At 42.2% G+C, this 27,915-nt stretch overlaps 2 protein-coding genes across 15 annotated transcripts in view; one reads left to right on the forward strand and one right to left on the reverse strand.

Annotated features, from left to right (window-relative positions):
* Positions 1-462: 462 nt before the first annotated feature.
* Positions 463-24,612, forward strand: ECSCR (endothelial cell surface expressed chemotaxis and apoptosis regulator). Of its 4 annotated transcripts, XM_083519777.1 has the most exons (9): positions 463-794; positions 870-1,354; positions 11,922-12,090; positions 13,503-13,550; positions 14,581-14,706; positions 16,564-16,662; positions 18,293-18,329; positions 19,864-19,946; positions 20,621-24,612. In XM_083519777.1, exons 3-9 carry the CDS (start codon positions 12,033-12,035, stop codon positions 20,650-20,652), a joined length of 483 nt encoding a protein of 160 aa, XP_083375903.1. In that variant the 5' UTR covers positions 463-794; positions 870-1,354; positions 11,922-12,032; the 3' UTR covers positions 20,653-24,612. The 4 variants fall into 4 exon arrangements, with proteins under 4 accessions (XP_083375903.1, XP_083375902.1, XP_083375904.1 ...); XM_083519776.1 differs by having other exon boundaries at positions 463-1,354; XM_083519778.1 differs by lacking the exons at positions 463-794; positions 870-1,354 and adding an exon at positions 6,357-6,434.
* Positions 22,018-27,915, reverse strand: part of FAM193A (family with sequence similarity 193 member A) — a 49,123-nt gene continuing 43,225 nt past the window's right edge. For all 11 annotated transcript variants that reach the window (XM_083519095.1, XM_083519098.1, XM_083519092.1 and 8 more), the window contains 2 exons: positions 26,791-26,872; positions 22,018-22,786 (listed from right to left, as the gene is read on the reverse strand). In XM_083519095.1, the coding sequence (XP_083375221.1) occupies positions 22,693-22,786; positions 26,791-26,872 (176 nt within the window). In that variant the 3' untranslated portion in view covers positions 22,018-22,692. The remainder of the gene's footprint in view (positions 22,787-26,790; positions 26,873-27,915) is intronic.

Below are 27,915 nucleotides of genomic sequence, written 5' to 3' on the forward strand. Positions count from 1 at the left end.
GAAGGTGTGGCTTCCTTTAATGCCTTTCTCCCTTCTGCCTCTTCAAAGTTGTTCCAAATATTATGGACAAAGGTGATGAGAGAAGAAAACAGCTTCCTCCCTGACTTAATATCAAGGCCTATTTTTCTAAGATACAGTGGTGCCCCGCAAGACGAATGCCTCGCAAGACGGAAAACTCGCTAGACGAAAGAGTTTTCCGTTTTGGAGGTGCTTCTCAAAACGAATTTCCTATGGGCTTGCTTCACAAGACGACAATGTCTTGCGAGTTCCTGCTGGTTTTTTCCCCTCCCCCCCCTTTTTCTAAGCCGCTAAGCCGCTTATCAGCTGATCCGATCAGCAGATAAGCCGCTAAAAGCCGCTAATAGCGCTAATCCGTCAATGGGCTTCGCAAGACGAAAAAACCACTAGACGAAGAGAATCACAGAACGGATTCTTTTCGTCTTGCGAGGCACCACTGTACCATGAAATCTGTGAGGACTTCATACCTAAAAGCTACTAAAAAGATATGTCCAGGTTTTGTTTGTTTGTTTCTCTCCTAGCAACCAATTATTGTTTTGAATCATTAAGGTTACCAAAATAGTAATCCAGAGGATGAGAGTCTGTGTGGCTTTGCCTCTACATGGACCATGCTCTTTGTGAAAGTACCAGTGATCAATGCTGTCTTCTCTTCTCTCTATTGGTAGAATCCAATGAGAGCCTTTCTAACCGAACACTACCAGAATAGAGAAGAGAGGGCCAGTCTCCTCTTCTGCTGGTAGTATCCATTAGAACAGCTTCCTCTCTTCTCTCTGTTTGTGAGAGAGGGGGGGCTGAGTATTTGTGTAGGAGAAAACAGGTGGGTGTGGTGTAAGAGGCTGGATCCACACGAGAGCCACTAGATAGGCTGAGAAAATGCTTTCATTTGTGGCTTTAAGATGTGGCAGTGCCCTTTCTCATGGCCAAGACGCTTTTATAATGCTTGCTGCAAAGTAAGTTTAATTCAGCAAATATATCTGGCAACAAATAAAAGCCTATCCTGGCTTCCTGTTGTTTCCAGTTGAGGAATGAGTGATGAATAGCCTCTTAATTACCCCTTGAATATTTTCTCAGATTGCCCCAATGTCAGTTTCTATTCCTGTTTTTGTTCCTCCACTTGACATGTTTAGAGCTTTCTTGTAACATTTGCTAGAGAAAATTCTGTGAGATCACTTCCTTTGTCTGCCTTGGCAGGAAGCTGTAATACTACATACTTCCTTCCTGTCTAGGCAGCTCAGACACCATTTTTGAAAATTACATTTTTGTACTTTTGTAACTTAGTAGTTCTAAACCTGCCTTCATTTTGCTGCTGTAACTGCTGCTTCAAGACCTAGACTGTGTAAGTAAATACTACTTTTATTTCTTTACAAAACAATGTGTGTGTGGTTGTTGTTTTTAAGAGGGAGAAATGGAGTAATACCAAGAAAAATCCAGTCTGTCTTAAAGCATTTCTAGAAGGTTAAATCCACCTAGTCTTAGCTTCCAAGCTGCAAAGGATGGTGCCCTGCTGATCTCACTAACGTGAGCAAGGAAGGATAATAACTAAACTATATATCCTCTCCTAGTGTCTAAATCCATTCCTACAAGAAGATAATGTAAGCCTTGGGTTGAAAACACCTTGAACAAAAGCAGGGATGTACTTTGAGATGCTTCAGAGAATTGTATGTTAAAAGCCACTGCAGACAGCGAGCTTGCAAAATTTTTACCACAAATCCAGTCTGAAAAACACAGGATAACATAGAAACACTGGCAATTTGACAGCAATATTTCTCTACACTGCATGGCAAGTGAGTGAAGAAAGGATGGCAATTCCAGAGGTGAGAAAACATCTGTACATAAAAGGGGAACAGGGGGGTGGAAAGAAAGTGTAAACGAGGGGAAGTCTCTTTCCCCACCTCCTCCCCTGTACTTCTCTCACTTCTCAATGCTTAAGAAATAGACTATATATTTGTGAATAATTTACCAATAACTGCAAGGCTGTTTTCGGTTGGAAACTAGTGAAAATAATGTCTCCAGATACCTCTGGTAAGAAATACTATGGACATTGTAAGTCAATACATTATATTCATCTATATCTATGACAACAATCACCAAGAGGGCAATCAGTTTACTGGGTGTGGAAATTGTGTGTTGATTACAGATAGATATATGGAACTCCAAAGTACAGCAGCAGGTATTACAAATGGAACAAGCCATATTTTACATGAACATGTATTTTCATTTTGACCCTGCCGGCTGTACAAAGGAAAGTCTATATGCAGTTGTCAACTGACATCATCTCAGGCATCTCTCTAATATCCTTAGTGACATAATCTGTCTCCTCCTTCCCCAACCTGGTATATAATGCAATGAAATACTATTACTTGGACTGCAGGTGTGGATGTGCACATCTGAGTCTTTCTTCCTTTGCAGCCACAGCTTGAATTCAAATTGCAGCTGCAAAGGAAAAATCCAGAGTGTGTGACCCTGATTTGTCTTTTCTAGCTTCAATTTGGCACTTTTAAAATTTGGTACTCCTCTTTCTCAGCACTCAGGCAACAGAAAAATGTACCAAAATAAGCAATGGCTGGAAAGGAAGGATTGGGGGCATTTGTGGAGTGCACTGAAGTCTGGTGCTATGGCTTCACCACTCCAACACCTGCTATCATATGATGTCAGGTGATGCACAGGTAAGCGTCGTCCCCCCCAAATCTACCTTACAGGCCAGATGGGGAGACCTTGGAGGCCTAATCAGGTGCACATGCCGTAGGTTACTCACTGCTGACTTGAGTTGCATCAAAACATGGCAAAAAGTGGCTTAGGAAGGGATGCAGGTGACACACAAGCAGAAGGGAACAGGTTGAGGAAGGCTGGTTTAAGTGTCACATCCTATGGAGAATTAGGTATCAACATAAGACTGCCTAAGCCTAATTAATAGATCTGTCATAGGGAATAGAATCTCAAGGTAGTACAGTATTGTCCAGATTCAGCTTCACTTTATTTTCTACTATCAAACTATTACAAACTCCCATCCCAGCACCTGTTCAGAATGTCCACTGTTTCATCTGGAATAGAGAGGGCCCAGATAATCCCTTCCTTCCAAGAATTCCTGGAATTGGGCAGCTACCAGCTGCTTGAGCACTTGCCCAAGAAGGGGGCGGGGGCGGGCTAGGGTTCAACAGAAACGTAGAAAAATCACCTAAGTCCAAGGAGGACTTTTTGAAGAGGGGTCCCACAGCTGCCACCTTCGAAGATGCTAGGATCATGCTTCTCTCAAGTATAATGAATTCAGCTAATCATTCCAAATCATGTAGATGTTATTAAACATAATGGGCAAAAAATGAATATACCGGGGCCTGCGCCACACTTTCCGCAGCATACTTTCATCTGCACTGCCCATAATGTTGTCATCCAAGTTAGTAGGGGTCTGAGTGGTATTATCTGTGAAATGTTTCCCAAATGAGTTACAGTAGGCCACCAATGGCTCTGGAAATCCATCTTGGGGTGCAAATGGAAAAGGTCTCTAGTCACTGGATGACACTGCATGGATACAATGATAGCAGATAAGTAATTTTTCTTCATTGCTATCACTGCCACAAAGAGGCCCCAGTGCTCAGCCTGAGCTTTTCTGCACCTTAGCTGTTGTCCCTCTTGTTTCATCACCTAAATCCCCCAATAAACAATGGAGCCAATGGGCTTAAACCAGTAGACCAGGAGGGAACATGCCAACTGCCTATCTCTGTACACCAGAAACCAACCAGGGCTTTGCCATGTCAGATGAAACTCCCTGGGGGCTGCCAGGAAACACCAGAGGCCTTTTCACAAGTAAGTAATCTCTATAACATTTAGCTCTCCACTTGCACACTGAGCGTTCAGACCAGAAGCATTGCTGTTCTCCAATGTCAGAGCAGATTGCATGCTGCTTTTTCTGTGGGAACCAAGTTTCTTCCAGTCTTTTAATTGGACTCCATTATCCATGTCTTGTGGCATGGGCTCATGGTACAGAGTGATCTGGATAGTACGTAGTTTTGGACCATAATGTACAGTCACAATGATTATAATCGCCAAGAGGACAAAAACAGCAACAATGATGGAGATCATGGTAAGGCCATCTCCTTTTCTTGTTACGACAGATCCCTGGATGAAGTCAACAAAATCCTGGTCATCGTGTTGCCTCAGATGATTGTTTGCAACAGAAAAATTCATTGCAGAGCATTAGAAAGGAAGTGTATTCACCTGGGACAAAGAAAAACAGTCTTAAAATGCATTATAGCAGGTTGCTTCAGTTAACTGTACCTGACAGACGGGCTGCATGTTGTGCTGCTTTATTCCCTGTCATGTTTTGGTAAAAGATCCAGCTGCTCATGCCTCAGAACAGCCTTTGTCAACCTGACACCCTCCAGGTGATCTGGACTGTAACTCCAGCCAGCCCAGCCAGTTGGCAAAGGCTGCATCAGAAAGAGTTAAATACATTTCAGGAGCAGATTGAGCTTCTTTACTTTTTCAACTTTGTTATGATTGCCATAACTTGTTAAACTCTGCCTTAAATCAAAGTCTTCATAACTGATGGAAACAAGAGTTGTATGATTCAGGGGACACTGTGACTAACAGTATGTGAGCTTCTAAGTTACATTTGGGCTACAGACCCAAGAAAATCCTTAACCATGACTTCTTCACAAAAGGGGATCACTTCTTGACAGCTGTATTCATCATACAGCAAACATCATCATCATCATCATAGCAGCAATAATAAAGCCCAAGGCAATAAAGCAGTTTAATATACAGGAACCAAGGATGGGATGACAGTCCAGAGCAACAAAACCAAGCCCCCCAATTGACCACAAGAAAGTCCTCTTATCACAGGAACTATTCCCTTCACCCCTTTTTGTCTTGGCAAGTGGAGGTAGGGAGAGAGGTTTGGCCCCAAGACCTTCCACTGAAAACTTCTATAAAAGTAAGTGAGTCTCCCTTCTGTAAAATTTATCCATCTGTTCTGTAGTCTCGTTTATTTGATTTTTCAGTGTTTTAACATATTTATAGTAAAATGCTTACAAAATCCTCCCCATATGAAATTCTCCCTTGATCTCAGGTTCCAAATAACCAGCTCTGCCACTGACATATAACCCTTTCTTTTTCCATACAAATCACTGAGACCTCGCAAAGCTCCCATTCATATGGTTGGAATCTTCATTAAGTAACTAGCCCTTCATGAAATATAGCCACCAGTTTGACAAGGAAAATCAACAGAGACACTTCCAAAATTTGTTCCCTCCCTCATCTGTTTCCCTCCACCCCACAGAGTTTCCAGTTCTGAATAATCTGGTCATATTTCCAAAGTGGAACCAATACATTAGAAATCCTCCATTGTTCTGTTTCTTATTTCCAAATTTATACAAAGACAGCACTTAATGCTGTTTGCTTCAGGTATGAATTTCATATGTTCATCCATCCTGTTCATCTCCCATCCTGTTTCTTATGTGCACATCCACATTAATGTGCAAACAAACCACTTTGACATGTTTTTACTTATGATTGCATGAAGGCTCTTTGTAGCATTTTATCTGTGCATGTATACATACTGATAAGCTATTGCAAGCAATATCCATATTGTGTATGTGCAGCAATATGACCATCAAATCAAAACTGGTTTGTGCATCATTTTATCAGTGCACATACAAACATTGGCAATACATAAAAAATTGACTGAAGGAATGGAACGCCATGGCAATCTATGAATAGTCTGATTCTGCAATATAAGACCTTCTCCTAGTTAATCTGGAATTCAGAGAGTGCAACTTGAGACAGACGAAATCCACATTAAAGGAACAGACCCAGGAATGTCTGCTCATCCAAACATGTAAAAGAGACTGGCTCCGTCAGCAAGTGGGCAGGGCTGATTTCATTCAGCGAGTGAGAAAGGTTTTGTTAAACAAGGATATACTGTATTTTTCGCTCTATAACACGCACCCGACCATAACACGCACGTAGTTTTTAGAGGAGGAAAATCCGTAGGCATGCCACCCGTAGGCATTCCCTCCATAACACGCACAGACATTTCCCCTTACTTTCTAGGAGGAAAAAAGTGAGTGTTATGGTGCAAAAAATACGGTAACTGCAACATCTGTTTGTGCTGCATGTTGTTAACAACAGCATAGGCTGATCTCTACATCATGGCCCATATGGGAGATCAACAGATAGCCTTCTGTGGAATGGGAAGTGGCAGAGTGCCTGATGGACATCTGGTCCTCATTCACATCACAGCATGGTCTATCAAGCCCCATACTCACCGGCATTGGAAGGGGATGCCCTTTACCTGGAGTCCTGTAGAAGTGCCAACTCAGCCTGGTGCAACCGGCCCATCCCCAGTGCAGGTGTAAAGGTGACGGTCAGGACAAAGCCTTTTTGCCTCAGCCTGCTCCTTCCTCTTAGCGGCAGAGATGGTAAGAGACTGATAGCTAGGCAGAGAGAGGAATAGGGGTCAATCGGAACCTGGGAGGTAGTTATCTCAATCCCCAGCAAGTCAGGAACGCTATCAGCAACAGATGAGAAAGAGAGTGTTGAGAGTTGAGCTGGACTGCAGTTAGCTAAGCTGGGATGTCGCTTTGAAGCTACCGTAGACGTTCCTCTCTCGGAATCTGACACACAGTGGTTATGTTTGCTTAGAGGAGTGCCTGTTTGCTTCCAGTCATTCTGCTTACGTGTTTGCAAATGAAGCAAATAGTATAAAGTCTATATTGTAAATTCCCCCCGTTTACTAGACCATGCTCATGCCAATCAACCTTCTGTGGTTCCAGCTTTCCTGAAATATATAGGGAAGGTCTGACTGCCAGCAAATATGGCGATTGTATATTGCAACACAGAATTCTTCACTCTCTCCTGCTTTTAAAAGGGAACATACATGTAATTTTAGGTATGTCTCAAATCATACTCCAATTACATATCTATACAGAAACTGTCAAGGTTGAATTTCAGCTTTAATTTAAATCTAAAATAACCAGAATTTTATTCTGGAATGTAAATATCCCAAGGAAGTAGCTTGTAAATGAACCTGGGGTAGCGCAGTAGAGCATGAACGTCTTAATTTCAGGGCTGGGGGTTAGATCCCCACATTGAGCAAAAGATTCCTGCCTTGCAGGGGGTTCGACTAGATGGTCCCTTCCAACCCTACAATTCTATGATTTTATGATTATCCAGTCATCCTTTTAGACCCCTTCCATGCTACACCCCTGCCTCATTCCTTACCTTCAGCTTGGCTTCCAAGGAGATTGGCAGTGATACTGAGGGTTGCTAAATATAATGAATATTTTTATACATATGAGAAAGCTGAAGCTGAAAGAATATCTGCTTCTTTTCGGCTAACGGGCTTAATGATGAAGAGATTTGGCTGCATTCGCGATTGGCGGTGACTGGGAATTTGTCCTTCAATCAGAGTAAAACCTTAATCCAGAAACCTAAAGATTAAGCTTCCATCTGTGAGTTTACCATCTGTAAACTCAATAATGTTCTACTGCTCCCCGGCCCTGTATTTGGACGCACCCAGGGGACAGGGCTGTGTGTGGGGTGCCCCTCGGGAGCGACCCCTGCCCACTGGTGCCCTGGCAAGCCCCGCACTGCTTTCGGGATTGGTGCCGGCAGCTGTTGCGTCCTTCTCCCGGTGCCCTCCAGGCAAGCGCCCTGCGCCAGTGACTGCCAGCACCCCCCTCCACTGGTTTTGTGGATTTTGACCGCCTTGATATGGCCAATGCAATGCAGTGGGGCTGATACTAAACTCACACCACTGCCAAATTAGCTGGCAACAAGCACTTTGAACAGCAGCTGTTTTTCTGAAGATCATGAAGCTAAAAATAATTCCTTCATGCAGTACTGCCCACTGGACTTGCATACCCTTCAACCCTTCTATTTTCTTTGATGAAAATAGGTACGTCCTATTCCATAATAATAATAATTTTACTATTTAAACCCCACCCATCTTCCTGGGTTGCCCCAGCCACTCTGGGCGGCTTCCACCATATATAAAAACATTAAACATAAAAAGCTTCCCTATACAGGGCTGTCTTCAGATGACTCAGGGGTCAGATAACTCCATACCCTCCAACATTTCTCTAATTAAAATAGGGACGTCCTGGGAGGAGCAGGACATTGCTGGATCAAATCAGAAACCAGTATGGCTTCTGTAAATTCCAGATTGTCCCTGGAAAATAGATTGCACATGTTGGACGGAGAAGGAAGCGTTTTATTGTGTAGCCTGTTTCTGACTCATTGTGTCCGTGAAGTCTTCAGAAAGAGACAGAGAACGCCAATCCTGTGCCAAAGTTTTGCCTTTTTTGCAGTGTTTTGCTGTGAAATGCCTGCATTTTGCAGTGCCCCACAAACATCAAACATGGGGTTCATACTAAGCATTAACTACAGTACAAAACCCAAAATTTGGAACCCCCTCCAAACTGATGTCAAACTTTTGCTGCTGTTTTGTAGCGTTTTGCCGTGAAAACCCCACATTTTGCAGCACTCCACCAACTGAGCAATTGCTACAAACCCGGTGTTATCCGATTCATTCCAAACTGGTGCCTGACTGAGATGCAGACTGGTGTACAAACACATTCTTGGTAAAAAAGAAAAACTCCATTTTTTATTGTATGATAAGTTTAAAGCACACATATGTTGAAGAGGCCCCAAAGGGCTCTTCGTGTTAGTCCCTTTGGGAAAGAGAACTTGCAAGTCACAACTTTCAAATATGTCTGGTAAATCCGAATTCTTGGTAATGGCTCCCCTCTCCATTTAATTTTATAATTCAAATCCTACAGGTGACCTTTCATGAGCAGCTTTCTTGATTTCTGGTTCCACAGTCACAAAAAAATTTCCTGTAGGTATTCAGGAACTACACTGAATTCCTCTTTAGTGGGGTGGGAGAGCTGGGGGGGGGGATCACAGATAGCACATGGGTAGACAAGTCTAAAAAGCGCATGACACAAATTTGCCCAGCCTTCTAGCGGTTATGGTGGCTCATTTACCAGAAGTAATGTATTTCACATTAATTCTGGAAGTGTACACTCGATTCTGACCAATTTTAGCCTCCTAAAGCAAAATATGCATCAGGATTAACCCCCCCCATAGAATCATAGAATTGAAGACTTGGAGGGGACCCCAAAAGTCATTTAGTGCACCCCACTGCAAATATGGCCATGAAACCTTCATCCCCAGGTAGGTGTGGGGGACTCCCTGGTCCTGAATGGAATAACTGTGTGCCTGAAGGACCAGGTGCACAGCTTGGGAGACATTTTGGATTCACAGCTGTCCAAGGAAGCACAGGTTAATTCTGTGTCCAGGGCAGCCATCTACTAGCTCCATCTGGTACACCGGCTGAGATCCTCACTGCCTGCGCTCTGTCTCGCCAGAGTGGTACATGCCCTGGTTATCTCCTGCTTGGACTTTTGCAATGCACTCTATGTGAGGCTACCTTTGAAGGGGACACCGAAACTACAACTAAATCCAGAATGCGGCAGCTAGACTGGAGACTTGAGAGCAGCCACCAGCACCACATGACACCTGTCCTAAAGGATCTACATTGGCTCACAGTATGTTTCGGAGACCAATTCAAAGTGTTGGTGCAGCCCTGGCCAGGAAGTTTTTGATGTTTGATGTTTTATTATGTTTTTATACTGTATGTGCTGGAAACCGCCTAGAGTACAATTTTCCATGTATTGTTTACACAGTACATTTGTTACTGTGGCTGATACTTCTTGCACATGATTATATATAACACTCAGACCCAGATGAGACAATTTATCTATATATTTTTTCTTGAGTGACAGTGTGAATCTTGAGACCTGAATACAGTGCCAGGGGAGTTTCTCTGAAACATGAAGTACACTCTGAGCGTTTTCTTTTCTTTCACGTTTGATGCTGTTAGATTGAAATTGGAGGATGAAGGTTTTATGGTCATATTTGCAGTGGGGTGGACTGGATGACCTTTGGGTATCCCTCCCAAGTCTTCAATTCTATGGGGGGGTTGGGGGGGTTAATCCTGATGTATATTTTGCTTTAGGAGGCTTAGTTTGGCCAGAAGACTAGTGAATGAGCCACCAAAGCTGCTAGGGCCGTGAAAATTTGTGTCCTGGGCTTCATAACCTTGTCTACCCACGTACTGAAACCAAAGTGGCACGTTGGTTGCCAGATGTGAAATATGTTGGCATTATTTTCAGCTCTCCCACCCCAATACTTACCTCTGTAAAGATTACAATATTTCAGTATTGCAGCCTTTAAAATTTGAGTAACTCCTGAATGGATGCCATTAAGCTATTTATCTCTCAGACAATTTGACAAAGGATCACCAGCCTTAGCCATCATTCAATAGGAGCATATTCTTACAACCCCAAATTTGTAATACGGGAGAGGGGAGAATTAGGGAGGGAACTCTGTTAATGAAAGCACAAAACTACTGCATTGCTATCTTCCCAAAGACTCAATTTTACAACACATTACAATTTATAAATTGTGTTTTCATCTTACAAGCTTTAAAAGATGAAATCTGTGCACATAAAGCTCACACATACCCCAGACTGTTCTGTTTTCATTCACTCAGCACACATTATGCTTCTGCCATTACTGAGGAATCACTCAATTTGTGGGGTGCTGCAAAATGAAGGGGTTTTGCTGCAAAACTGTTGTCACACTTTGGCACTGCTTTAGAGTGAATCACACAATGTTGTTTTTTTTTAAAAAAACAAGTTTTTATTAGTTTTTCAATATTCCCCCAATAATAGCCAAATTATAACACTATCAATTCATTCCCAATTAATACAATTATTCAAATACCAATCAACTTCCATTTAATACATTTTAATTAAAGTGGCTCCCCGCATGGTAGATTGGATGCATTTCCGATCTTATATCACTGCTTTCCATAATCTTATTAATTTCAGTTATAATAACAATCCCTTAATCAGTGGCTGCATAATTAATGATTTCCATTCGTGTTGTTATATAAATTTATAAAACTTCAAGTGAGGAACTCAAACCACAGTGGAACCTCGGGTTGCGGACGTAATCCGTGGAGGGATGTCCGCAACCCGCAGCGTTCGCATCCTGAAGTGGTGCGTCTGCACAGGCGCGATTTGGCGCTTCTGCGTATGTGCGAGAGGTGAAACCCAGAAGTAACCTGTTCTGGTACTTCCGGGTTTCCCGCGGTCCGTAACCCGAAAACACATAAACTGAAGCGTCCGTAACATGTGGTATGACTGTACTATATTTGTTCTGCCCTGCTCATGAATGCTGTTATGCCCATGGAGATTCCTTCCGACCATAAATGGTGTTGTTTCTTTCAATTCCCAGCAGATGTCGTCTCCCATTGTGACTTGGGGCAGAAGTGAATCTTGAAGTTTCTCGAAAGTCTTATCTCTCCATCCTGAATCACACAATGTTGGGTTCTAGAGTAATAGCAATGACCCCCGGTTTGAATATAGTAATTGCTCCACTGGTGGGGTGCTGCAAAATGCAGGGGTTTTGCTGCAAAAGAACTGCAAAACTTTGTCACAGGTTTGGAGGAGATTCCAAATTATGGGGTTCATAGTTCATTTGCCTCAAATGGAGAGTTTTGAGGACTGGACAGGAAGAGACAGCAAACCCTTTGAACAGAAAGAGTATATTTCAAAAGCACCAGACTGCTAAACTCTGCACACAGGCCGATAGTCCTTCTTTCAAAACAAAGACCAGAAGTAAGGTTAAATATTCCTGTGTACTTATTTTCATTCATTTTCATTCCCCACAAATTTCTCGTAAGCGTAGAGACTCCTCACAACAACAATATTGAAATTTCTTTTGTGGCCGGTAAATTCTGTTTCATTTCCTTTGGAACTATAATGGGCAAGAGAAGTATTCCACAGCGTCAATCCCCTTGTTGACTCAGTCTGCTTCCTTCTATTCTTTAACAGGAAGCTTTTGGACAATCAGCACATGCAGACAAACTTCTCCCCTGGTTGTTTTTTGTTCTCCCAGACTGCAGAATGGACAGAGCTGCAAGTTTCTGAGGAGTGGAAGACATAATGATAGCTTTACATTTTTTGATGTTTTTCTGGTTATGTGACTCTGTTCTTCTTCAAGGTAAGATACTTTATTGTCCAGTTCTATGCAAGTCTGAGGGGAAAGTTCCAATGGGGCTTATGATAGCCACCTTAATCCTGTTCAAATGGAGGGCAATGGTGAGTTTGTGTTTTGAATGGATAAATTTCAGTCCTTGGCATCTACAGTTAAAATCTCAGGCTGCAGGGCTGCAAAAGATTTCTCTCTGCCTGAAACTCTGGGGAGCTGCTTTCAGTCAGTGTACACAATGCTGAGTAAGATGAATCTATGTTCTAATTCAATATAACACAGATTTATCAATTCATCAAGGAGCAAAGTAAAGCAGTTCTCACTCAGTATTCATGCAAATCTAGTTCCTTTGGCTGAAAGAGGTGCAGATCTTTTAACAAATCTGGCTCTAAAAAACTGCATTCCTGTTGTGCAATACATATATTTCAGAGTTTAAGGATTGCAGATTGACTAGGGCCTTTAACACACAATTTCTGTAACAAAGGTGTGGCTGTTTCACCAAAAGGACAATGGTGCCTGTTTTGTTGAAGAAAAGCTGATGGAACTGCTAATTAAAACAAAAGCTGAATGAATATATGATGTGGAAAACAACATAATTCTTCATCATTTTTGGGGGGGTTAAATTATACTGAGTGTACGCAGGATACACTGATGGATAAAGCGAGGATGTGCTGATGACTAAAATACAGAGGGAATTCCATGTCATTCTCTTCCAGTTGTTCCAGCTATGCAAGGAGTGTGGTTTGCCAGATTTAAAGATCCCTGCTCCCCTGCCCACATGCGCTGTTCTGGGGGTTCTCCCAAGCCCCCAGAGCCAGTCTGAGCGCAGGGGCACAGAGAAGAGGAGGCAGGGGAAAGCCTCATTGCATAAGCAGAAAGTCCTTGTGGAGGGCCTACACTGTCAGAGAGCAGATGCAGTGGGCAGGATTCAACAAATGAGACCCATCAGCGGAAGCCCTGCAGAAAGGCTTCCACTTGCGCAAGGCGGCTCCTGTGTGCCCCCCCCCCCGCCCCCATGGGTGCTGCAGGGACCAGAACCTAATCCCTAACCCTGGATTATTATTAACATGCTCTGATTAGTATAGAGGGAACTTTGAGGGCCTGTTTTGGCCATCTAATGTCAGTATGTAGACTTGAAGGAGATCAGTACATGTGAATTGAGATGCTGAGCTTTCTGTTGAGGAGCAAGACATTAGGACAGATTTTACTGAACTGAATTCAGATATTTAAGATATTTAGCTAACGTGTGTGTGTGTGTGTGTGTGTGTGGGCGGGAAAATAGGCATTAGCAACAAATGGGTCACTTGGAGGTAAAATTGGCCATATAGCCTTTGTTTTGGATGTCAGATAATGTAGCAAAACCAACATGTCCCCACAAAAGATATATATCCTAACTGCTTTCCTATTTTCCGATTTGCCTGTAGAGTCTGTGCCCAAGAAAAATGGAAGCTTCACCCAGCCATCCTCAGCAGGTAGACCCTCTACGATTACCCTGCTATTAAAAGGCTTTACCTTTTCAATGAGTTCCAGTAAAGCGATGAGGGAACCCTTTGTGTGATCCTGATGGAGGGCAAGGGCAAAATATCCGTGATGGCTCTTTATCCTCCCTTTCATCTCTAACACCTGTACTCAGGATTACTTACAGTGGGCAGATCCTTTGGTAGGAAAATGCCAGACCATCACTTCTCATTTCAACATGCTACTATTATGCATTATAAACAAGTAGCTCTCAGCATCCTGTGGTAATGAATGTTCTTATATTACAAAACTGATGGTTGCTTGATTTAGGTGAGAAAGGGAATGTAAACCTATTTTTGCTAGGTCAGATGTTCCATACAGCTAAATTCATAGTGGCCAAAAGGTATCTTGGATGGTCAGTGGATTTTATGCCTCGTCTTGTTCTTGTTCGGCATCGCCATTTTCTTTCTCAGAGAAGAGAGTGGTATTTTCCTAACCCTGACTGGTTCTTGGATATTTTACTGTGAATATTTATGCAGAACACATGTAAGGGTACTGAGACAGGAAAGAAGTTGGCGTGAGCACACTGGCTGTGCCCTGGGTCTCCTTTGTCCTCCATATACTAGGGGCAGCCATGCTTGTTTGGCAGCTGAGGCAAAGGATGCTGATGCTGGACAGCAAGGAAGCTGGGGAGGAGAAGCCATGGTGTGGTGAGGCCAGTTGGGTCCTCCCTCTCCAGCCAGCCGCCTGCAGCACTCGAGTCCATTCATCCCATTTCATTGTTTATAGCCAATGGCCATTACAGTATAAACCACAAAACATGCTATCCAATCAAAAAGGCAGTTAATCTATAAATTTTCAAGAAATCTATCATTGTCTAATCTTTTTTTTAAAAAAACCAACAACCTTGGGAATGAAATGCTGTTTTGAGTCAGGAAAAAAAGTCAGTAACAAAGGTAGTAGTAGATGCAGGGTCTTACCCCAATCCATTGCCTCTTCATTTTAATCCGCCTCTCAATGTCTCTATACCTTCCTATTTCTTAGTTTCCACAGGTATATATAACGGGGCCACCTCTCCCACGAAAGGTCTCCTGTACGTATATACAGATTTTCTCACTATCCCTTCCCCTACAGAAGAAAAATCAGCAGCACTAACAGTGGCAGCAACTGGTGAGTAAAGACATTAAGATGAGGTGTCACAATTTTTGACAGAAAGTAATATGACAGATGTGTTTAAAGGGTGCCAGCATTAAATATTTTTCCAGGTATTTTAAAAATATTTATATCTTATGGAAATCAGTATTCTGATTATACCTCCACACTCTTGCCCCCAAAGAACACCTTATCAGTAGTAGTTTGTAGAGCATAGCAAAAAAGAAGTCAGGATTCACGAAGCGGCATTCAACTACAAAATTGCAGTAGCACAACAGGACATCCTTCTTGCCCCACACATGCCCTGCACTGTCCCAAAAATGTCTCCAGAGGCAGGGGTGTAGTGTGGGGAGGGCCGGGGGGGGGGTCATAGCTCAGGGCACATGGTTTTCAGGGGGTGTGAGTCAGGGCCCCCCCACAGGGACTCCTGCCCTGCCTGCTGCCGGAGGTCTCTGGCTCCCAGAGCCCAGTCTTGCCACTGCGCACCAGCCCCCTCACCAAGGGCTCCCCCTGCACGGGTGGGCAAGCAGCGCAATGCATCCCCGCACCTGCTTGGCGGTGGAGCACCTAGCCCCTGGTCCTGCCTGGTGCGCACGCGCACACCGGGCCCTAATAAAGGATGCAATGCTACTGTCCAGAGGGATGGGGGAACACTGTTTTGCATAGAGCCCATAGTATTATTTAATTTTAATTTTGTCAAATTCATTCTCAAATGTACTTAGAGTGCCTGTATTGCCTAAAGTGCCCCAAGAATGCATGAGCTCCTATGAACACTTACCTGGGAGTAAAGAACATAAGCATACCTAGAATAAAATTATAAATTATCTGGAGGAAGGACAGAACACAAATAGAGGAGTTGAGCACAAATGGTTGACTGCTACTTTTTTGTTCTACCTGTTCTGAAAAGACCTCAAAAGCAGTGTGGGTGAGGTGTGGTTGCATTGAAGCAATGGCCAGACTGAGATCTGCTTAGCTGCAGACACCTTATACATTAGGTGCTCCACAAACTATTCTCTGGGTACACTGTCTCAAAGGTACATCAAGTCTTTTCAGATATTCCATTCCACATATACACTTAAAACATGGAGAGAGAGCCTGATGTGGTGAACCCTGCTGGCCCCATCCCTGATGTGTACGTTTTCAAGGGAGCCTATTTGCACACAAATGTGCATCTGCAGGCTGCCCACTCAGCTAGGAAAGTACTGGGTTTTCAGACTGCAGAGAGCATGTGTGAATAGGCTGTCCTTTATAAATGTCACATTGAATGCATGGAAATTGGTGGACAGGGCAGACAGAGCAATCACTCATGAACACACAAGGCCATCCAAATCTCTGCCACGTTACCACTTTGCACAATGCTGCTGTGCTGTCCAGTACTGATAGCTCTTCCTGAAAGAACATGCACAATGCTGGCACTTTGCAGTAGTAAAGAATTTGTCACTGCAGCGCACTGGTACATTCCAGCTGTTACAGGGCTGCCAGTGAAATTTCTTCTGGGGCATTTGTTAATAGGCTTAAGAGAATTTCTGGTTATTCAATAACTCCATTTGATGTTCAGATACAGGAGATTAAAAAATATGCAGACTCTACATTTTTGAAACATTACGACTTGCTGCACTTGTCTCTGCTCCCACCTGGATTTACAGAAATTTATACCCTCCTAGACACTAGACAATCACACCAATTGTTGTATTGGGACGTTCTTGACTGTCGTTGATTATGCTCCCACCCATTTTTAACTACATTAACAAGTTTGGGTTTTAAGTAGTGATTGCCAGCACTGTCAACCCTATTTGTTGTCACTGATTCTAACAGATGTTGAATGGAAAACTACCAATGGCTGCCATTATGGGTCTTGTTTTCCTCGTTATCCAGGTGTTATCAGCTTCATTGCCATTCTGGTGGTGATTGTAATTATCCTGGTCTGTGTGGTCAGCCTAAGATTCAGGTGTCATCACTGCAAAAATGTGGAAGGTATTAAACAGTGTGTGTCATTGTTTTAATAGCCCTGAAGTGGCTATACAGTGGTGCCTCGCAAGACGAAAAGAATCCGTTCTGTGATTCTCTTCATCTAGTGGTTTTTTCGTCTTGCGAAGCAAGCCCATTGACGGATTAGCGCTATTAGCGGCTTTTAGCGGCTTATCTGCTGATCAGATCAGCTGATAAGCGGCTTAGCGGCTTAGCAAAAGGGGGGGAGGGAAAAAACCCCGCAGGAACTCGCAAGGCATTGTCGTCTTGCGAAGCAAGCCCATAGGAAATTCGTTTTGCGAAGCACCTCCAAAACGGAAAACCCTTTCGTCTAGCGAGTTTTCCGTCTTGCGAGGCATTCGTCTTGCGGGGCACCACTGTATTGTATCTGAGTCTCCATTTTATCCACTTAATATCCACCTTGCAATTGTCTGCAATGGACTTGGTTCACTATCCACATTTCTTGACTTTGATTCTCTGCTTAGCTCTTGTTCTGTGTTCTTTCTTGGGTAAAATGCTTCTTGTCCAACCCTTCTTCTTACAAACATTTTGCTCAAGATGATTCCATAATTCCCCACTTTCCGGTTTGCAGGCCGGTTGAATTTATAGTCTCAAGCTTCCTGGGTTTTTTCCTTCCTTTCTTCACTTTTAACCTTCTTCACTTCTCAGGTTCTTGATGATGCCACTTGAACACTCTTCTTTATTCACTGCCTTCCCTCAATTTCCTTCAGCTTGTATACTTTATTTATGTCCCACCTTACTGCCAAGGAGCTCAAGATGACTTACATTGTGCCTCACAACACCCCTTTGAGGCAGGTTAGGCTGAGAGACTGTGACTAGCCCAATGAGCTTCATGGCTGAATGGGGATTTGAACCCAGGTCTCCCGGGCCCTGGTCCAACACTCTAAGGGCTACACTGCACTGGCTCTGCATCCATGTCGTGAAAAGCCAAGGTGTAAGCTTCCTCCACAGTTGATTCAAGTTCATGTTTGGTCCCACCTTATTATGTCCTCCCCCACTAAGCATATTTGTTTTTTTAATGTGCTCTCTTTCCCATACCCCAAATGTGTGAACATTTCTCCTTGATTAAATTGTATTCTATCCACTTTCTTCTTACTCTTCTGACAGAACTTCTTCACATTTCTAATTTTAAACCCAGTTCAGCTTCTAATCACTTCTAATCTATATGCTCATCTTTCAGCTTGGCCGCCTACTTGTTTTACTGATATAATTCCTTCTCACCCGTTATTCCATGTGTCATATTTTAACTTAACCTTGTCCTCTGGAACTTTACAATTCCAGCTAGCACCAACAGGAGCAAATAGCAGCTTTGGAGGAGCAGTTTTCATCATGACTGCTGCAGGGGAGGAAAAGGTTAAATACTCCTCCTTTCCTGCCCGCTGTGATCCTTATCATTGATGCACACACCAGCGACTGCTATTTGCATTTTTTTTAACATGCACATTAATTGCAAAAATAAGCATGTTAATACATCTAGCTGGGTCCTCTGGACATTCTTTCTGCCTCTTCCAAGATATGCTTTTATTTTAATGATAAATGAGGAGTAAATTAAAGGCAGTATATTATTTGTAGACATCTTTTAGTGCGTATTATTAATGGATTTTTCTCTTTGTAGATAAACAGAAACCTCAACATCCGATTGTATCTTACAGGTAAAAAAATAAGTTTAAGTTTTTTCTTCTTACTAGTTGCTGTCAAGCTGCAGCTACTAACTTTCAGAGTGGCTGTGATTCTTGTTGATTAAATCAGGTTGGTCAAAACCTTTCTGTGAGCTGTAATACAGCTTTGGGTTTTAATACATGAAAAGGGACATGGTCAACAGTGGAACAGCTACAGCCGAAGTACTGCATGTCTGGGGCTCTGCTTAAACCTTAGGAATGTGTGGCTGCAGAGAGGGACGGCAAAGAATAACAATCAGAAACAATCCAAAACGCAGGAACAGTTCAGAGTGGCACAGCAAGAGTAAAGTTACACATCAGATTAAACAACCCTATCACCACACATTTACACAAGTGTCACTAGGTTCAATCAGACTGACTCTTTAGTGAAGGTATTTAGAACTGCAGCCTTATTATTTATGCAGTGATTTTCAAAGCCTAACCTCAGCAATAATTACAACACTGTCGTAAGGGTATGCAGGTATCACTCCTATGCTACTAACTTTGATGTAACCCACAGCAGCTTGCCTAGGATGACTGTATGGAGTTTATGGCTGAGCCAAATGTTTAGGTACATTCATAGGATACGGAGGGATACAGTGATCTGGTCTGGGGTGATGACAACTAGTGTAGTTGCCCAGGGCATCCCCCAACATGGCAGTGCTTCCCAAATAGTCACTATAATTTCATTTAGAGATGACTTTATAGTCATGTGCTTTGAAGACAGAGAAAATGCTTGCTTCATTGCTCCCTATTGCCCTCAGCTATTGATTATTATGACACTAAAGTAATGGAGCAACGTTTAATTATATGGTAGCACAGTTGTACCTCAGAAGTCAAACGCTTTGGCTCCCGAACGCCACAAACCCGGAAGTGAGTGTTCTGGCTTGCTAATGTTCTTTGGAAGCCGAACGTCCGACACGACTTCTGATTGGCCTTGGTTTATGAAGGTTTTGGAAGTCGAACGGACTTCCAAATGGATTCCGTTCAACTTCTGAGGTACAACTATACTGTAAAATCACATTTCTTATTAAGCGAGTGTGGGGATTGAGGAAGAAGGGACTTGTACAATCAAAGTTTGATGATCTACCTTCCTAGCAGCCGAGAAACATCACACACAGCAATGAGAGTCTGCCTGGCTGCTTGGTTAAGTAAAAGAGAGATGGCAAGAAATGATACTAACACCAATAAAAGCACATCCTGCATAAACATTACAATATGTCCCACTACATTAAAATATTTCTAAATCCAAAGCAATAGATTTCAGATTTGGATGAAGCTTCTTAAGTTGAAACTCCATAAATGGACAGAAGGATTAAAGTCTTTAGAACATTTACTGAGCAAAACATGCTGTGGCTTTTGTTCATAGCATTGGCAGAATGAAAGTAAAGAACAAGCTACACATCAGTGCTTCCTAATCCACTGAGACGTCTAGCTCTTCAGTGTTAGTCACCTGCAAGGAAAAACACATTTTCTCATGAGGTAGCCAGATAAAGTAACATTGGATGCATCCTCTATTTTTGGGCAGCTGCTCTGATGCTGAAGCTGCAGTTGGCAAGAAAAATGTCATGCTGGTCTCCATGAAAGACTTAAACATAAGCAACAGCCAAGGTAAGGGTTGGGGAAACCCAAAGGTTTTCTATTTGATAAGCAAGTCTTAGTGGGAGTGACTAATTAGAACCCCACTATTTATAAAAGCAAAAAAGTATTGTAAGTGACTATTCCCCAGGGATAAGACACAATTATTTGCTGTGACTCTTAGATTATTTTGGGGATTATACTTTATGATGATAACTGACTTAAAGAATTATAGCAAGGCATTAGATTCCTATTAAACCTGTCCCAAGACTTCTGCGCATATGGCCACACAAGTGCGTGCCTTGAACCTTGTAGCTTATGTTTTTCTAGCAAGCTATTTATCATTTGTACAGTACCTAGAATTTACTAAGCATTGTACACATTAAATGAAGACAATACCGGTACTGTATAGAGATTTACAATGTAAAAGACGTGATGAAAAAGACTTAACTCCCTGTGAGTTCAGATTCAAGAAGACTATACATGGTCTTCTTGACCAAGACTATACATGATTCCCTTTAGACAATTGTCCCATACAGACAGCAGAAGGATTGTACTTTAGATAAAGTTGGTTTTTTTTGGGGGGAGAGGGGTAATTACTTTGTTTAAACACTGATCTAGGCACAGAACCCAAAGAGTAAGGTTTATTTTACATTCTGTACCTAGAGCTCTGAGGCCTTCTAATTTTGCCGTGTTGGTTCTTCCAGGTGCTGCAAAATGTATTACACATGAAAATTGAAGAAACATTTTTAAAAGGTGTAACTTTATTTTTAATCAATGTGGGGGAATGCTGTAAGGTATTTGTTTTTCTCTTTGGGATATAAACACATGAAGCCGCTTTGTAAATCAGACCAATGATTAATCTAACCTAATATTGTATACTCTTGACTTATGGTGACTCTCCAACGTATCTGATCCTTTAAATGCAAATACTGGATATTTTGCCTGGAACTGTTGTCTCCTAAATGCAAAACATGCACTGTACTATTGAGGTATGGTCCTTCCTAGCTGTGGTTCTCAACTGGCCAAGAAACCTCTATTTTTTCTTTGAAAAGTACTCATATTGAGGGGGGGGGGGGAGAGAATAACCAGTCACTGTTGCCTTACTTTAAGTTCATTTCATTGTGGTCGTTGTTAATTTGGCATATTTTAATTTCAATGGAGCACACAAAATATATTTCTCAGGAGAAGGAAGGAGGGTGCAGACAGCCACATTTTAACGCACAAGCAACTTCTCATTTGCTTACCTGTGCTGGAAGCCTTGTCTTTGCATCCCCAGCTGCAGAAGTGACCTTGAAGTTCCTGGCAGTTGCTTGTGTTTGAAATCCTGGGCAGAGAATCTGAAAGGGGAATCTGAAAAGATAAACATCACCTATCTGCCCTTTATTATTTGTGTTTATCTTGGCTGTTGAGTTGCCTTTTTATGCAGAGCTCCCCATCATCAAAGTCCCCTCTTGAGTATTCTTGAATTGGTGGCCAAGTGATGTCTTAATGTCTGAGAGCAAAGTTCCCTGGCTAGGTTTTTTTATACTCCTGGTCATGCATTTCTAACAGTTGCAAAGAATCCTGTCTTCAAATGCAGCTGGAGAAGGGTTTGGAGGGAGGGGATCTTCATTAACTTTCTTTCCAAAGGTAACACCACACCATAGTTGTGGGCAGGACCAAGCCTCTGAGTGAGCATCACATCCTGTCTAGCTTCCTTTCCTCCACTGTGCTAGAAGGCTTATATTAGATGTAGAAATATACTGCTCCACCAGCAGAGTGCTGTGCTCAACCAGCACACAGAGATGTGACAACTACAGCAGGTATGAGATGGGTTCACACTGTTTCTAGGATTATAAAGAAATTCAGATATTATACCAATTACATTATTTGCTTCTGAATTGCTGCCTCTGTTGCAGTTGCAGTTCAACAACCTAATCATAACAGCTAACATTTTTCACAGCTGTTATTTGTTAGCGATTTTTGCACAATGTTTTCCCCAAGGGTAGCTGTCCAAACACATAAAAACAAAAACTACATGAACCCTCCCTCATCTATAACACACCAACTTCCCACCACCATCTACCACGGCAGCAATGAAACACAAAACAAACAGCATGAGTCTTTTGTGATTACTAATGTATTCCATCTTTCAACAAGAAAGGCATGATCTTAATATTATTTAACAATATGTTAAAAAATCAGCCAATAGGCTTCAGCGTTAATACAGTTATACAGTTTTACTGATTTGATATGCAAGTACTCATTTGCTAAACTTCCTCTTGCAAGTATTTTTTTACACAAGCTGGCTACAAATTGGGAATCAAAACACAAATTGCTTAACTTGTACATTCTCAACAGTAGATTGTGAAAAACAAAAGTAAATGCTTGTCCCAAAAGAGGAATTTTCTCTATGACAATTTCTTTAAAGAAGTCTATAAGGAAAGAGCAAAACTAGTTGGATTCATTGCTCTGTTTAAAGGACAAGTCATAGCAAAATGGGAAAAGCCAAGGTATCTCCAGAAACTGGAAACATGCTGTTGTTCCAATTCCAGCAACTGCAGACTATAGTCAGATAAGTCTCATTCACAGACTTCAATCACAGAAACTAACATACGTAGTTAGAAAGCAGCAATTCTGCAGCCTTCTAGCATAATCAGGGGAAAGGCTAGATGACCAGTGAAGATCCACACAGCACTGCTAATGAAGGTACTTGTCTCAAGGCCACAGCAGTTCTCAGCACAGGGAGTACAGTTAGTAATTAGATCCCACAACATTCATATCCATGTTGTGTCCTTTAGTGGACAGCAAAGGTAGCTTTCTTCAAGCTAAAGTTGGACCAATTGATGGAAAGTCTTTGCCTTGTCTGTCTGGCAGAATCCAAGCAGAATCTGTAAAGAAAATATGTGTAAAGGAAATCTAATACACACCAAGGAAGAATATATCATCATGTCTACAGTACAATTTCCTTTGATAATTATTAGATTTCTAATTACTAGCTATATAAAATGTAACTTGTTAATACTTGAGTAGAGTTGCTTAAACTTCAGCTAAAAGAGAGTGCATTAACACCCACGCTAGGGTGGAAGAAGGCTGAATGATTTGACATGATAACTAATGTTGTATTTTATATATATATATAGTAAAGACTTCTTTTAAAGTCAAAATTGCTATTCACAGTGGGGTAAGATTTACAGATACCTTTGTCTGCATTTTGCAATGAGCCAATGTGGCAAGTCAGTAAGCAGAACCAATGCTTCTGGCCCCCTAACAGCTGCTATTAAAATGTGTTGCTGACTGAGACCTAGAGGTTATGAACCAACGTTTAATCTCATTTGATTGTGCTAGAACAGGGATGGGGAACTTGTGGCCCTCCAGACGTTGCTGCACTTCAGCTCCAATCAGCCCCTGCTAGCAAAGCAAGTGGGAGTTGAACTCCAGCCACATATGGAGAGCCACGGGTTTCCCAATGCCTGGGCTAAGAGGCCCCAAGGGTGGCACTAATGTGAAAATGATGACCCCCCCCCCCCATATTGGAATATGATCTCAGTTCTACAGCTGACTTCATTAACCCTGCTAACAGTGCCTGCTGCCCAGTGCTCATTTTAAAGTCTTTGGAACCTAAACATTGATGCAACTATGCATGCATTTTTATATATGGAGCAGAGTTCTATGCCTCAGTCCCAATGATTAAGCTTACAATGTTCTTTTAGATGCAGTACTATTTGGGTACAACTTCAAATCCCTATTCTGCTTTCTGCTTGGACAAATCATGCTTTCAGTATACCTACCTCATAAACGTGTTGTGAAAAAAGCATATATCAAGAAGGTGAATGGTGTTACACATGTGGGATAAACATATTTGTATTTTTTGATTCAGCCAGATTTAGTATAACAGAAATGGAAAGACTGAACAATACAGCAGTGGGCAGCCACCCTCTCATCTGCTGTAATATATAAAAGTAGTTACTAGGGTAGGTTTCTGCTTTGTGAGTTTTAGTTTGTCCATTCTCTGTTTCTGCAGAGGTGTTGTATAACAGTGCAGAGAACTGAAGTTATGGGCTACTTGTGAATAAAGTGTGCTTTGTAGTTAAAAAGCAAAGTATTCACATGTGCTAAATGGAGCTGAACCCATAAGCCTTTCACAGAAAGTAAGAAGGGGAGCATTTTTATTTTATGAGTCCTTCTAGCTGCTTAGAAAAGAAGGCGCGACACTGGAAACTTGTGCACAGTTTCAGCAGTGGCAACAAATCTGGGAAGACTAAGAGATACTGACCCACTTTTTAAAATAAAAAAATGCTACTAAATGCTACTAACAAAATATCAGATGAAAATAAAAAGAAAGCACTCAGCAATGGTGGATATGTGTTATAATTAGAAGTCTTAATCTGTTGAAAGTCAGAAGGGAAAACTTTCAATATGTTGAACAATATTTTTAGCCTAATTCTAAGTGAATTAGTAGAATAATCTAAATTGAAATAAGGTCTGAGACAACTATAACAGCTTGTGGCATCTCAGATGTTAAAAAAGAGACACTGCTTTTTTATTAAAAAAAAGTGGGGATTTTGATGTCAGTCTGAATCTATTTTGGCCTTCAACTTGATTTCTATATATGTTTTTATTGTTAAATTGATCGAGGATGTTTAATGGAAAGTGATTCATAAATAAAATAAAATAAATGAATAATAAAATTGACTTCAAACACATTACTGGTCAAGCATTTAATGTCTGTTTTTGTAAGGGAAGCAAGTATCTATTTATATATTAGAAGGGTGTGTTGCATGCATGTATTCATGTACCCATGTGTGGGTGGCTGAGAGGTAGTGGGGGCTGGATGGTGAAGAGATGGGCCTCATGGATGCATGAATAAGAGGAATGGCTACACTGATGGATGGAGTATGACATGGAATCATAGAACTGCAGAGTTGAAAGGCACCCAAGGGTCATCTAGTCCAACCCCCTACAATGCAAGGATCCTGCCCCCTGCTGTCTCTGGGTGGGTATTACCAAAATGATGTTTTGTACACCACATTCACCCACCGACCTAGAGCCTCTGAAAGGAGGAGGCTAGTGTTTCCCCTGTTGCAAGAATATGAAATAGTCTTACAGCATCTTGCAAGTTTGGGCAGAGAAAAACGTTGAGCCTTCCCAAGATTTATGATGAGAACGCTTCAGTTGAAACTGTAAGGCACAGGAGGGCAGATCTCAGGCTTGCAGGATCTACTGTGTTTTAAATACAGTGGTACCTTGGTTCTTGAACAGCTTAGTTCCAGAACAATTCAGAACCCGAACGCTGCAAACCCGGAAGTAGGTGTTCCGGTTTTCGAACTTTGCCCTGGAAGCCAAATGTGCTCCTGAACTTCCATTTTTACTGTTGCACAGCAAATTTCAGTCCCCCGCATAGTAATTAAGCCTTTTTTCTTCTCGCGTCTGCCCTTGCGCCACTCATCTGCCCCCCCCCCCATTGTAATTAAAGCCTTCGTTTCTGATTGCAGTGTTCTGAGGTGATATTTGGTGCTTTTGTTTTTGCTATTTTTTGTGTTTTTGTGGCTTTTTCATTTCTGTGACTGGCTTGTTTTTCGTTTTATGAAAACGATTGATTGATTGTGTGACTGCGGAAATGGATAAAAGCCCTCCATCCAAACAATGACTATCATGTGCAGGTAAGGAAAAGAATTAATTTTAATATTTACCATCTACACTACTGTCTTATTTATTTTATAGTACACAACATTGATTATTTATTTCATTTTATGGATCAATGGTCTTGTTAGATAGTAAAATTTATGTTAAATTTCTGTTTTAGGGATTGTTTTTAAAAGTCTAGAATGGATCAATCTGTTTTGCATTACCTTCTATGGGAAAGTGCTCCTTGGTTTTGGAACGCTTTGGTTTTGGAATGGACTTCCGGAATGGATTAAGTTTGAGAACCAAGGTACCACTGTACTACAACCCCAAGAGTCACCAACTGGTACAAAACAGTATGTGTTCACTTGCCTAATATGGAGACTTCAGCCTGCAAGTTCTGCCCAGAAAGGCCACAAGTTATTTTATGGAAAAAATCAACTCCTGTTCCCACCCACCAAAGCATTATTTCCCAGCAAACCTCTTTTTTTTTCTTTTGCAAGGTGAAGGGAGCTTCTTAGTTGCTGCTATTTTAGACATTTGAGAATCACAAAGCTTAGCTGATCTACTTCAAACGGCCGAGAGATCTAGCTGAAGTTCTTAACCTACCTTCTGTTGTAAGGATGCTTGTCCTTATTTTAAGGCAAGTAAACAAAACTTGTGATCCAGGCCCCCAGAAGCTCAATCTACCACTTCCATTTGTTGCCTGTCTAGCACACTTCTTAGTTGATCTCAGTATCAATGCCCTGAACACTCTGTTCCACCAGTAGAAAGTGTTGCCTGGGCACAAGCATACCTCAACAGAATGCAACCCTAGATGCTATTTAAAGGTAAAGGTACCCCTGCCCGTACGGGCCAGTCGTGTCCGACTCTAGGGTTGTGCGCCCATCTCACTTAAGAGGCCGGGGGCCAGCGCTGTCCGGAGACACTTCCGGGTCATGTGGCCAGCATGACGAAGCTGCTCTGGCGAGCCTGCACCAGCGCAGCACACGGAAACGCCGTTTACCTTCCCGCTAGAAAGCGGTACCTATTTATCTACTTGCACTTTTAGGGGTGCTTTCGAACTGCTAGGTGGGCAGGAGCTGGGGCTGAAAGACGGGAGCTCACCCCGCCGCGGGGATTCGAACTGCCGACCATGCGATCGGCAAGTCCTAGGCACTGCGGTTTTACCCACAGCGCCACCCGCTGCTATTTAGCTATGCCTAAAACCAGTTGGGAGTTTTTATTTGGGCCATAATAGCAACAAGACAGCCATATGGCACTTACTTACCTTTTAAAATGTTCAACTTCCCGCTCAGTTTCATCCATTTCCACACTGTCTAGGTCAACATCTTTGGGCAAAAACACATCATCTGCAAAAAACACATTGTAAAAACAAGATTATTTTCAATTACCTCTTTTCCCAAGGAAACAAATGGAAACATGCAACCTGAAGTAATTAAGCCTTTTAATCTGGTATAGGATATTTAAGAACTTTGGTCTTTAGAACTTAGCCACATTCTTAAGTTTAAGTTGGGGACTTCTGTAACGTGACCAGTGACCACTGAAATAGGGCCAGCAAGACGCACCCTAAGGCAGAGGTGGGGAGCCACCAATCTATTAGGTAACTGGTGTGCAGAGTCTTCCCATTTTGCCAGGTATTCTCCACCACAGGAGGAATCTTCTGTTAGGGCCAACAGAAAACTATGTTCAAGTGCAACTGCAGCACTGGAGGGGAAAGCTGAGTCCTCTTTCCTCATGTGCCACAATTTCCCCACCAAAAATCACCCCACCCCCGGGTGACAAATAAGCTTGAAAACAGCTTTCTATTTATGTCAATGGAAGGCTGTTTTCAAGAATGGGGTGAGTGGGAATCTGCATGAAGATTGCACCTGGAGAGAGAAATTACCTTTCCCTTGCCCCAGCTGCAATCTCCATGAAAATCACAGCCCCATCCACCAGCATTTAAGGCTAGGAAAAGAAATTCTCATATGCTTTTTTCAAGCTTAGTTGCTGAATGGAGTATGAATGAGAGAGGAGGGAAGCCAGATTGTGTTGTTCTTTTTTAAAAGTTGGTGCCTATGCACTGGGGGTGTGCTTGTGTGTTGCACAAGATATAATTTCATAAAAAAGAGACTGTTGTACACATACGACGCTGCCTTGTAATGAGTCAGACCATCAGGTCCATCTAATTTAGTATTGTCTGCACTGACTTGCTGAGGATCTTTGCGGTGTGAGAGTGAGGCCTTTCTCAGCCCCACCTGGAGATACAGGTAGGTAGCCGTGTTGGTCTGCCATAGTCAAAATAAAAAAATTCCTTCCAGTAGCACCTTATAGACCAACTAAGTTAGTTCTTCAGGTATCTGAAGAAGTGTGCATGCACACGAAAGCTCATACCAAGAACTAACTTAGTTGG

Source organism: Podarcis liolepis (genome assembly GCF_965112155.1).
Source record: "Podarcis liolepis genome assembly, chromosome: 8".
NCBI classification, from domain to species: domain Eukaryota; kingdom Metazoa; phylum Chordata; class Lepidosauria; order Squamata; family Lacertidae; genus Podarcis; species Podarcis liolepis.

Excerpts from the sequence above, each read along its gene's own strand:
- ECSCR (XM_083519776.1), top strand. The coding sequence starts at position 12,033 with ATGATAGCTTTACATTTTTTGATGTTTTTCTGGTTATGTGACTCTGTT. Across the intron at positions 16,663-18,292 it reads TCACTGCAAAAATGTGGAAG|ATAAACAGAAACCTCAACAT; the intron begins GTATTAAACAGT and ends TTCTCTTTGTAG. Across the intron at positions 19,947-20,620 it reads AAACATAAGCAACAGCCAAG|GTGCTGCAAAATGTATTACA; the intron begins GTAAGGGTTGGG and ends TGGTTCTTCCAG.